General features: G+C 42.7%; 1 protein-coding gene across 4 annotated transcripts in view; it reads right to left on the minus strand.

Moving 5' to 3' along the window:
- Positions 1–13250, minus strand: part of LOC126531630 (nephrin-like) — a 372938-nt gene that overhangs the window by 95129 nt on the left and 264559 nt on the right. For 3 of the 4 annotated variants that reach the window (XM_050179245.2, XM_055071313.1, XM_055071315.2), the window contains exon 5: positions 11410–11528. In XM_050179245.2, coding sequence (XP_050035202.1) covers positions 11410–11482 — 73 coding nt within the window. In that variant the 5' untranslated portion in view covers positions 11483–11528. Of the gene's footprint in view, positions 1–11409; positions 12190–13250 lie in introns of those variants that run through there. The other variant, XM_055071314.1, reaches the window with a different exon arrangement.

Raw genomic sequence — 13250 nt, forward strand, 5'->3', positions numbered from 1 at the left:
AGACAAAATATCACACACACCAAATTAGTGCCACCGTCCTTTTGTAAAATAAAATGAATAACTGCTGTTTTGTGCACGCTATTGTCTAATAATATCGACTTCGCTGTAGAAAAATTGGATTACTGCTATTATTTAGACCGCAAATATACGCAACAATGAACTGCCGCACCGCAATAAATTGAAAACTTCATAATGTATGCGTATTGTATGCATATATATATATATATATATATATATATATATATATATATATATATATATATATATATATATATATATATATATATATATATATATGTGTGTGTGTGTGTGTGTGTGTGTGTGTGTGTGGGTGGGTGTGTGTGTGTGTGACGAGCACCGCATTATGGCATTTACGGGGAAAGCGGGGTAATTTGAATTCAAAACAGTACCGGGAAGATAACAATTTACGATCAACCTCAGCGTTTCATTGCGAGAGAGCAACTATATGGTCACTCCAAGCGAATTCCTGCCGTCGTCGTGAGGTTCGGTATTTATTTATTTATTTATTTATTTATTTATTTATTTATTTATTTATTTATTTATTTTTTTATCTATTTCCTCAAAGGTCTCTTGTTGAGACATTACATGAGGGAGTGGGGGGTTAGTGACAAAGAAAGATACTACAAATTACAAAAGGGATATTTTTGACGAGTCGCTTGAATGCAAGTGGGTCGGTGATAGTGGCAACTTCGGTGGGCAGGCCATTCCACTCTCGTGTTGTGCGCAGAAAAAATGAATGCTGAAAAGTCACGGTATGGGCTTGTGGGGGATATACTGTGTTAGAGTGACTGGTGCAGGAAATGTGATGTGCTTTTTTTAAGTACGGGTTGTGAAAAGGCAAAAAATGAAAAAAATTATGACAAACGTTAAGAAGTGCTATTCTACGGCTTGAGACTAGAGAGGGTAAGTTTATTTGGGCTTTTCGTGCTGAGATGCTTGAATTGTACGAATAAGTTGACAGAATAAATCGTGTCGCGCGGATTCTGAACCGACTCGGGGGCGTTAAATAGGTTATTGTGGTGGGGGACAAAAAGAGCATCGGCATACTCCAGTTTGGGCCGCACAAAGGTTAGAAAAGCAAGTTGCTTAATACTGAGAGGAGCGAGGAAAAGGTTACGGCGTAGATAACCTATTACGAGCACGATTAGCAGAATTTATTGTGTGGTTAACATGACAGATCCAAGTTAAGTCACGCGAGATATACACACCAAGATATTTGAATGAATAAGTTGTTGCAATCTACTTGTTATTGATGCTATAATTAGGCATATCGTAATTACGACGACGAGGAATAGACATTGACATGGTTTTAGCTACATTTAATGACATGAGCCGAGTGTTACACCAGTTTTGTATGCGCGACAGGCCGTTTTGTAACGCCAAATGGTCGGTGGAGTTAGTAACTGCTCGGTAAAGTACACAATCAACTGCGAAGAGTCGGATATGAGAAGAAATATTACAAGGCAGGTCATTGATGTATATTAAGAAAAGGAGGGGACCAAGTACGGTACCTTGAGGTATACGCCTGAAAGCACGGGTGTTAAGGATGAAGAGTGTGAGTTAGCGTATACGAACTGCTGACGGTTAATGAAAGACCTTCGAACCCAGCTTAGAGCACAAGGATGAATGTTAAGAGGGCATAACTTTATTAAGAGACGACCATGAGGAACCTTATCGAACGCTTTTTCAAAATTTTTCAAATACATTGTGTCAGTTGGGATGTTACGATTTAGGTTTAAATATAAGTCGTGCAAGAAAAAAAGCAAGTTGAGTGTCACAGGAATGATTTTTGCGGGAACCATGTTGACTTGGGTGAAAAAATTTGACATATGTTAGGAAGTTAGAAAGATGCGAGTATAAATTATGTTCCAGTATTTTACAAGACACGCTTGTTATGGAAATAGCTATATGCCACGCTATATGCCATGCCATGCAATATGAGATGCGATATATGCTGGTTATATTGTCACATCATTGTGTCACTAGAGTTTGTCATACCAGGTCTTACATTCACGAGAACATTATTCCTCAATGTTTTGAGATTGGCAGCCAGCACACAACTGTCATGAATGAAACAAAAACTGACAGCGCATGCCTTTTATCTTAAATATTTTCATACATAAATATTCAAAGTGCGAAACAATAGCAGAATTCAAACTGAAAATGATGCAACATTATTGGCGCCTCTGGGATCGGCCCGGGAAAAAGATTCGAAACATATCCGATATGAAAAAGTGGTGTTAAAGTCGATAAGAAAGAGTTGGCATGAAGTAATAAACATAAATGATATTGGCCGAATGCAGGATCCAAAAAGAGGACCCCTACAACAACAGCTCGTTTTCACTTAGCTTACGTTTACTTCAATTAATACTACAACTGAGGCTACGAGTCTTACACTTCCTGTAACATTCTAACATGTTACTATCGCAGTCATTGCTTCGCCGTTATGAAAAAACTAGTCTTTTCTTATCAGAGTATGAAAGTTCCTTTCGTTTATCCTATAACTACAGCTACCATGGACTACCATGTACGCGCTTGTATTTTAGCACATAAAGGTGTGTTTTCGGCCTACACAATCTTCTTTCACGTAGTGAAAAATAAGTACCAAGAAATCAACAGAAGGCAGATATTCAAAGCACTGTGGGTGAGCTGGTCTCGAATACGTAATTGTTTCATTTTTTTTAATCAACAGCGAAACAGGGCGACCTAGTTTGCGGAAGCAAAGAGCAAGCTGCAGTCGTTTCCGTCGCTTTTTATGCTGATTTTGTGCGCTCTTTATTTCGAGGGGCCAAAGGAAGTATTTTCAAAGCCTGGAAAACAGGTCGTTTGAATTGGACAGAACGCAATCTAGCTGAATATGCGCAAAACTAGACCGAAGGATTTAAATGAATACTCGGGAGGGAGAAGCATTTCCTTTCAATTTCTCAATTTAATTGCTTATTTTCTACCTTCTTTTCTAACTTTATCTGTTTCTTTTTTCGGAAGTATTAAAGAGCCTTAGCAACAGAACACATTAGCGACTTTTATTTATTCCTTGACCTATGTTCTTCACTACGGACAAATATAGTTCAAATGGCGATGGCTATTTACGCCATCGTGAAAAGCTAAGCAGGATATATTGCCACTGCATTCTTACAATGGTGTCTTTTTACTACAGGTACACGAAAAGTGTGGTAGCTCTCAGTGAAATATGTAGAATCTGCATTAGCACGCTACGCGACTTATTGTATATATTGGAAAATTAACCACCTACCCTCCCCCTCTCCCCCCTATTGTGTAGGTTGATTCATTGCGATCGGAAATGGTTATGCTGGTTTGTCTATGCCCGGAATAAACAGCTATGCGATAGATTCTTGCAGAGATTCTAGGGTTTTTAAAGATTCTCTAAAGACAAAATGGATTTGTGCTTGCGTCATTAAATTAGTCTCCCACAATACGAAACAAAGAAAAGCCCCTCTTAGCATGAGAAAGCGCTTCAGAAAAGATGCGAGAAGGAAAAGATGGCTGGCATCGCCGCCTTGAAATTCTCGCACCGGCTCGATGTGACGCCATGAAACAACGCGTCCTCGGGCCTTGGGGAATTTTTACTAGTAATAATGGTCTAGTCTAAAATATCCGAAGACTGAACTTCGCAAGTTCCAAGAACGTCTAATGAACCACTAGGCGGGCGAAATGCAAAGAATTACATTGCACTTCGTGACGTCACACTGGCGTTGCGGCCTTGGGGTTTTGGCGCGAAATAACAAAAATGAGGCGTTTATACTTATTTTTTCATCTAATAATCAACTTATTACCCCAAAAATTGACGAAAGTAGAGTTATTCGGGAACATTTTCTTAATCTAAACTGTTTTTCTTTTTAGTGTTGCGTTAAGCGAAACTTTCTTCGACGTAGCCTACCACGGTATACTGCGTGCGTCGGTCAGACGGTGAGTGTCTCGCAGTTGGCGTCTGCATATATATATATATATATTCGCACCACCAAAGCAGTGCGAATGTGCGAACCTCTGTTATGCTTGATGAGACAATGTATAACTGCACAGCACCTATAAATATCTAATGTAGCTGCACAGGCGTGTGTATGTGTTTCTCCCTCTGTGTGTGCTCTTCCTTTTGACCTTTCTATCTCCTTTTAGCCTTCCGCAGTGAAGGACTTATCAAACTGTATGCTTCACGTTCGGTTAAGCACTCTGCCTTTTGCTTCTCATTTCTCTCTCGCTCTCTCTAGGTATCTCCAAAACACACAGCTATGCCATTAAGAAATCTATTTATCCATTAAATGACCTCATTATTTAATAAACAAACATAATCCTAATGTGATAGCGCAGGACATCGTCCGGCTTATGTTGTTTTCTAACTTCGGTTGTTTCATTCCTCAAAAAGCTGTGAATATGCCATCGATTCCTCCGGTCTATATAACACGACTTTCGTGCGACAAAGTGGGGCCAGTGACAGCGCACCGGTCTTATGCGTTTTAAAACGATAAATCATTACACAATCCCTGCAAGTATGACGCCCGCTCATAAATTTCTCTAAAGAGACCACAAACTGTTATCTAATCACATTATTCAATGGTTAATTTTATTTTCTTCATATTTCTTATATCTGGCCTCCTCCATTCTTGATTAAGTGTGACACAACCTGTGTAAAAGCCATAAATGTGTTCACGCATGTTTCCCACTTCTTTCTACTGTGACCCTTCCTCCTTCTTCCCTCGACAAACATCTAGCATCGTCTGAGTGTTCGTTACATTTCTGCGTCGGCGTCTCGCAATTTGCACCCGAATGAAAAGCTGTTTGAACACAGGAAATTCTGTAAACTGTGTGGCGCACAAACATAATTTGTATGAGATTAAACTTGAGACCTCTGCGGGGCATGACCATTGCATGAGATTACACGCTGAATAAAAAATAAGGAGAAGTGTACGCATCGATTCGGGTAGGGAAGGGAATCGAGCAGTCGAGGACGACAGAAAATTAGGCGGGTTGATGGATGGACGGATGGATGGGTCGATGAGCTTTACTGTGATCCTTTAGGGCGCGCGTTAGCGTACAGCGGGCCGCTCCCACGTCGGGACTGAGAAGCCGAGCCTCTCCGCCACGTCGTGGGCCCGTTGGACAGCCCATAACTGTTCTTCAAGGTTGGGGCTCCACAAAACTGCATCGCAACGTGAAGAAGTGTTGCTTTCATCACCACGTAACACGGGACACCACCAGAGAACGTGATCTAAGTTATGTGAGTCCTTGCAAAGTGCACGTGCATTTGTTGCTGAACTTCGGCGTAAATCCTGTGAAGAAGTAGGGGGTTTGGATATGCCCCCGTCTGTAGAAATCTTAGCGTTAAAGCCTGAGATATATTGAGTTTGCGATGTGGGAGGGGGTAGATGCTCCGAGCCAAGTAAAAGTGCTTAGTAAGTTCGTTGTACGAGGAAGGAGAGTCCCGATTGTCTGTACCCCCAATATCACGCTGTCCGGTAGCTACGAGGTCAATGATCCCTCGCGCAGCATTGTGTGCCGACTCACTGAGGTTGGGCGGGGCACCGTCAATCTGTCCCATGTGGGCTGAGAACAATACGACTGTGTGTGGCTTGAACTCCTTGCTTCCTAGTATCCTTAGGGCCAGCTTAGATATGGTTCCTTTGGCAAATTCCTGAACGGCTGATATCGAGTCACTGTAGATTGTTGTCCTCTTGTCGCCCAATAAGGCCATCGCTATTGCAACCTGCTCTGCGATCTCAGAGGACATCGTCCGAATCGAGATTGAGTTCGTGGCTTGAGTTTCATGGCCTACGCTAACCACAGCGAAATCCCGTCCGTGAGCGTAGCACGCTGCGTCTACGAAACTGTTCTCCGAAGCCCGTTCACGATCCTTTTTCAGTAGGACTCTCGCGCGTGCCTGACGTCTTCCAACGTTGTATTCCGGATGGATGTTTCGTAGGATTGGGGCGACAGTGATGCGATCCCGCTGCTCTCGAGAGATGCTGCAGAACTTTGTCCTAAATATTGGTGGGAAGGGGGGGGGGGGGGGGGGGGGTACGCCCAGCTACTGTAGGATGTGTCTTCCAGCTTGTGTGGTAGATAGTCTGGCGAACTGGGCCCTCTCCTGCGCTTCCGCGATTTCCTCTAGCCTGTTATGCATGCCGAGTTGAAATAAGTGTTCTGTGTGTATATGGGGAGGCCGAGAGCTCTCTTGATTGCCTCCCTCATTAATGCGTTGAGCTTATCCCGCTCCGATGTTTGCCAGTTGTGCATGGCCGCGACGTAAGTGAAATGTAACAATACGAATGCATGTACCACTCTCACGAGGTTAACTTCTGCGAGGACCTGCTGCCGGTTGGCCACCCTTCTTATTAGTCTGATGGCATTGTCCGTCTTCTTAGTGAGTCGCAGGCGGGTTGATTAAATCAGGAAACTTGCAAATGGAACTTGGAATCAGCTAGCACAAGGCAGGAGTAATTGAATATCGCTGGGATAGGCCTGCAGTGCAGTGAACATAAAAATACGCTGATGATGATAGCATTTAATCAAGCTCTTTGTTTCATATAGAATCCAAGATGTGTGTTGAATCTGCACAACGCGTAGACATCATGTGGCTCTCTGCATAGAATTTATATTAAATGGGTTAAGGAAGCTTCGCCTAACGTTGATTGCAAGTTTTTTTCGTGCGGTTTTAAGAGTAACGTGGTGCGTGCAATGATAAAATTAGCTCGACAACGCTGATCGCATACACGAAAAAGTTCTTGCGCTACAATGGTTTGTAAGAGCAGGTGATTAACTGATAAATTGGTTTTAAAAAACAAATGTCAGCTAATAATTATGTCGGACATAAAATTAGGTATGGCCCCCAGCCGATAGCGTTTCAGAACTTCTGAAAGAGAAATGTTTTGTGAATCGGTGTCCGCTTCTTTAAATCATCGTTGCACATTGTGAAAGATAGTTCTGGCATTTGATGCGACGAAGGCAGGAACTATATAGGTCCTTGATAACGAGCTGTGACATATTATATCGTGCTGAAATTCACGATAGCTTATCTGGATTGACGGATGATTGATTGGTGTGCGGCAGGCGAATGCAAGAGGAGCATCGCTATTGGTATATTTCTTTGAAACAACATGCATATTATTCGAATAGTAAAGGAGCAACACGTTTCTTTTCTTTTTAGCGAACAAGATCTAACAGTATGATGAGTCTTCAGATCATCAATGCCATGTACCAGGTGATGTTAGTCATGATTAAATATTATAGCGGTGCAGTTTTTGATGACCGTGACTAAAAGCATATTGCTTGCTTTGCGACTGTAAAGGGTAAGCCACTCAGTATTTTCGTATATGGTAATAATATGTAGAAAGCGAAACAGGGTTGATTCGGACGTTCCTTAGAATGCCCTATAATTTGTTTTATTTTACATGTTCCAAAATTTGATGCCTGAGAAACTGATTAATAATACTTGACCACTTGTTCAATTACGAGGAATAAAATGAAAACGAAAAAAAAGAGAAGTTGCGAAACTCATTTCGTAGAGCAGCCAGCAGCATGCTTTATAATTGCGTGCACCTTCTGATGTTCATGCATGCATTCAATTTTTGACGTAAATTACCTGCCCAAACCTGTGTGCCCAAACACTTCAAGTCAAAAGGTTAGAACTAAGTGTAAACGTTAGAATTATCAAATATATCAGCCAGCCTGTAAAGGAGAAATTGCTCTCTATGTCACAGGCCACTTAAAGAAATAGGCGAGATAGAGTAACGTACACAGCGAAATTGCACAAGAGAAAGCTTGAAATGTATTCCATGCATGAGGGCTGAAAGCTTTTCGGTGAGAACTGCGCGAGGACGTGACAAGGAAACAAACAAACTCGAGTGCAGTCAATGAGAAGGTTAATACCAACAGGTATATGGTACAAGAATATGGAAGAAACAGGGCCCGATGTAGGAGAAATAATTTGAAGAAGTGGTGTTTAGCTGGGCTTGTTGGTGCATATAAACTTTTGGGTGAACTGCGTCATCGGGCCCTATTTCTACCATGTTCGTGCTCCACATACCTGTTTACGCAGTTCACCCAAAACTTAACATGCGCCAACAAGCTCGGCTAAAAACCCGTCTTCAGTTTGTGTCTTCTACATCGGGCTCTGTTTATATCATAACTTTGCACCATATACATGTTTTCATTAACCTTCTCATCGACGCAGTTGACCCAAAAGCTCATGTGCAGCAACAAGCCCAGCTATACACCCTTCAACTGAAATTTCGTCAAGCAAATGTCTTCAAAGGGAGAGGCCAGCGGGAAACTTCTTGAGCCGCAATTCAGAGTCACCTCGTATGAACGTATGTCGTGGTAATTTATACAATATTTTTTCTCTTTCTCTCTTCTACCGCGTTGTTGCGCGACAGCACTCTGGTCCGATCACTGCTACCGCTACAGCCTCTTTGGAACGAACACAAAACAAAACCCCATTTTATTTCATTTTTTTTTTTGTGTGTGTGGCCAGGCCGCGCCAACTTTCAGTCGTTTTCAAGAGCCCTTCGTTTAGGAAGCGTTAATCCATACCTAAATGAAATCGTGGCCACCCGTGTGACTTTGACACATTTAAGTTAGGACGTGCGTGCGCGCACTAGATAGCCCATCAGCTTCGCTTTTTCCATCCCAAATCGGTCGTCCCGATACGGTCATTATCGAAAATCATTAGCGCAGCAATCTCTCAGACCAGTTTAATGATCGAATTTCGTAACCGATTTCATGGGGACGTTTCGAGTTAGCTTTGCTAGGCATACAATTGCCATTTGTTTCTAACATGGCGCAATAACGACCGACGCTGTCGTGTGACCGACACCCTCGTATAGAACGTTACATCATTGCAGACGAGAATTAGCAGCTTCGAGTGAGATAAAGTATTCCCTCTGTCACCTGCTTCCAGGCGGTACTTTAAACACGATTCAAAGCCACACGCCTTATTGCGACAGCCAGGAGGCCTGCATCGCCTTTAAAGTCAGCGAGAACAGGCGGTGAACGACTCTTCGCCCGTTGTGGCCATTATTCACTGGTGTCGAATTCGCCTAGAAGGTTAATCAGTGTCGGCAATTTGGAGTGAATAGGGAATCGTTTGTATCCCGAAGTGCCCCAAACGTTCGTTTCTTGCCCGCGCTAACGTTCTCCCTGGACCATGCGCATGGCTTTGCGCAAGGTTGGTTTGGTTCGTCGTGCTCTTTCGACTGTTCACGCGGACTTGTAGACGTGCAGAGAGACTGGTTAGCTTTCAATTTCTGGATACAATGCCTTCTCCGTTTTCTCAATTTTGGGGTTCACCCTTTGCTTCAAAAATGTTTAGCTAGCTTCTTCTTGTAGCACAGCAATGTATTCAACTCCTCGCATGGTATTAAAAGAGTGCAACATTTTCTTCGGATGCACACAAAGTGAGGCGCGCATGCGATCAGGATAACGTTCAATAATATCTATTTTATTATTTGAGAGTGATATTGTAAGTGCTTCCTTTATCAGTTTTTCGCGCAACAATCAGCCATGGGCCCGGACCGTGGTCTTCAAAGTAGGAATGCAGTAAGCACCAGTGTGCACGCATGTCACTTTACTGTCATTGGCTAACGGGCATGTAAGAGCTAGCTAACGCCGCTACCAACTCGGGCCAACATTTTGTTTGACAGTGCTCGAGATGCAACTGACGAGAAATCACTGTCTGTGACTGATACTCTACAAGGCAAAGCCATGACATCCGCCGGCTTAGCACGAGTTTCTTTCAAGGCACCTGGTGTCTTCAGAGAGTCACATAAACCCGCCGTGAAGGATAAAAAAATATTAAATTATGAGGTTTTAGGTGCCAAAACCACGAGCTGATAATGAAGCACGCCGTAGTGGGGCACTCCGGAAATTTGGACCACCTGGGGTTCTTTAACGTGCACCTAAATCTAAGTACATTGATATTTTCGCATTTCGCCCCCATGGAAATGCGGCCCCCATGGCCGGGATTCGATCCCGCGACCTCGTGCTTAGCATCCCAGCACCATAGCCACTAAGCAACCAAGGCGGGTACGTACACCGTGAAAGATAGGCCCGGAATCAGTTGTAAAATTAAAATATAAAAGACTAATTGAAAACGAGGAAAAGAATATTTAAAGAAACATTAGGTGAAGAAAATAAACGCTAAGCGAGTAGTCCAACCTATGGGCACAGAGAAAGATAACTTAGAAAATATTGATCGCAAGGAGAATTTTAAGTAGGAATTATTCCGGCAGCCGGTTTCTTGTACAAGAATAATCAGAAAAATCCACGCAGATAACTTCACTTCCGAACCAATAAACATAACTTAAGCTTTATTAGCTACAATACGTAACTGTTATTATTACTAGAAACTGGCTAATTTGCGATAACTTACCAAGTGGGGCAAGGAGCCGCATACCTGAACTTTTTCTATAACTCTTTTTCCTCAGGTCGTCCCGCAAAGCCGCTTTTTATGCATATTTTGTGTTTTACACCGTCCTTGTCGTTCGCTATATGTGACCTTACTGGAACACAGCTGCCTATGAATAGGTTGATAGCTGCTTCCGAATTTTCAATCGTTTTTTCAATGCGATACCTGTTAAGGCTAGTAGCAAACTGCCGTGACGCAGCCGGAGATATCATCCTTGTCTACCACATCCGCGCGCACACGTTGGAATTTATTATGGAGTGTGGTGCAACCGGTACACGGGCTTCTCGTCTCGGCATGTTCGCATGTGTGTACGATTATAGATGCAGATTTAATTTACTCTCTTTAACTAACTCCGTCCTAGGTTTTCGTACCTGCGACGTTGCTTCTTAAAAATGTTTTCGTTATTATTATTACTACTATATCGCGAGAATGAGTAGTCGTCATCATTGTATAGATATATATTTTGTTTAATATATTTTATTAAACAATTGTGTTCATTTTAATGATGCATCCATGGCAGGAATCGGCAAAAAGAAAAGAAGACCCTTGCAAGAGCTAAGGAGTGGCCGGCGCCTTAAATTGTGCGTCAAGATCTCCTTATATCATACAAATTTTTAAAAAAAGCACAGCACCACTCGGGTTTCCATTCTGCTAGAGAAAGTGAGGATTATAAGTATAACAACGGTGGGCTAAAAGGAACTTCGGCCGAGGAAACATTAACAAAATTCTCTGCAAGATAGGCGCCGCACGAGGTTCATGTTGCTGGGCAATTATCGCGAGCGTTTCCGCTTCTGCACGTGAATGGATGCAACGTGCTCGTAACGAAGGAAGGAGAACGGAACTGAAAAGGCACCTGCCTCAGCAAAAAATGTTACAAGACCTTTACAAATATGTGAGCTTGTCCTGAATAGACCGCGGCTTTGTATTTAGGCAACGGGACGCAGATATGGCAAAAGAAAAAGAAAACTTACCTGGCCATACAAAGTCGAAGAAAGACACGATTAGTGCCAGGGCCCACGTAGAAATAAGGCGCGAATGTCGCATTGCAGCGAAGGCCCGACAGCACAATCAAGCACGCCTTCTCAGATATCTGCGAAAAGAGTCCACACAGAAAAAAAAAAGAAAAAGAAATGGAGGTGAGAATTTACTCGACTTTTCAGCTTGCTTGGCGCACAATCGTTTTTAATCTCAATTTCGAAAGCAATAAACACGTAACGCACATTGATTTGAAAAAGTTTTATTCACAATAACTAACTGTAAATAAGTGCTTTCAGTTGTTGCAATGGCTCAGTGGCCAAGAGAGAGAGATGTAGAGGGAAGGCAGAGAGGTTAACCACATATTAGTCTCCACTTTGCTGCCCTACACTGGGGTTGGAAGGTAGGAGTTATGACTGTATAGATGTAGTAATATATTTTGTTTATTGTATATTATTAAATTCAGTGGCAAAGGAGTTCTACAAGACATATAACACTCCTGAAACTCGGTTCATGAAACGGCCTATGTCAGTCGAGGTGAGCCTTTCAAACTTAGACCTCAACTACGCATCAATTTATTCTGTTCCCGACTTTCGCAACTGGTGTGATACAGGTAGCGTTCTCAATGAATTAAACCTTCGAGTACCACAAGAACCCACATGTAGAGGTTCCCAAAATCGCTAAATACATGTAGAATGTGAGTATGATGATAACGATGGCCACCATGTAAATATACAGCAATAACCTTTGGACGATGGCTGAGCACGTCGCTGGCGCAGAAATCAACGAGGGCGTTGATACACTGCGAGAAGTCGACATGCCTCAGTGCCCGTATATAGACTTGGCTGTGTATGCACTATAGACTCTTCTCTTTTTTTTTTCGTCGCTATATTCCTTGACTACAGTGCAGGGTGGCAAACCGAACGCGCGTCTTGTTGACATCCTATACCTCTTCTTGTTTCTGTCTCTCCCTTACTGCGCCTACACAATATTCCACAGAAACGGCACGTGAGAAAAAAAAATGATAGCCTTCTTTTTGTACAGAAAGCAGTTAGCGACAGAACTGAAGTTTTACAAATTTCAGCTCTACGCTACCCGTGGACGCCATTCTCAAGAACAACGTCTGCTTTATGATGCGCAATGCATCGCTCTGGTTCGCTAGAGTATCGCCTGTTGTGGCCACGAAATGCACGCGAAGACGCCACTGCCACATCTGAGAGTCTCTGGCCTCCAATACCCTGCGTACATTTCGAAGCGCGAGCAATGCGTCATAGCCCAATGACTTGCGCGTCCGTCTTATATTGATGTACCTTGACGTTCTCTCTTCGTTGGTTGTCTGACAAGAGGATTCAAAGATACCATTGACGCCTTTGATTTTCGTTTCCTCAAGCCCAGACATTGTTTTTCCAAGCTACTTGCTATCAGTTTATTTCTTTTTGTCTTTATTGCGTGTTTCTTGTCTGCGTTCCCTTCTACTTTCCTGCGTGTGATATATATATTTCCATTTATCGTGCTATTTGCACTTGCTGCTACAATTTGTATTTCTTGCATTCCTCCCCTGCAGTGCCACGCATGGAATGTGGATAACGAAATAAACAAATGAAATAAGTACATTGACTCAGATACATAAGTGAAATCGCAATGATGGTCGCGGACAGCTCGTTTCCAGGGCTAATTCGGCTACTCTCAACGCGTTTCGATCATGTTTGTGTATGACGCCTAATGTGTGTCAATGTCTGAGGTGACACGCATCTCACAGCGAACCGTTGAACATAATGCGCCCTTCTAGTGGCAGGTCTGCATGCATTAGAGATACCCATAAGCCGATTGTATATGT

This window comes from Dermacentor andersoni, chromosome 5 (genome assembly GCF_023375885.2).
Source record: "Dermacentor andersoni chromosome 5, qqDerAnde1_hic_scaffold, whole genome shotgun sequence".
Taxonomy (NCBI): domain Eukaryota; kingdom Metazoa; phylum Arthropoda; class Arachnida; order Ixodida; family Ixodidae; genus Dermacentor; species Dermacentor andersoni.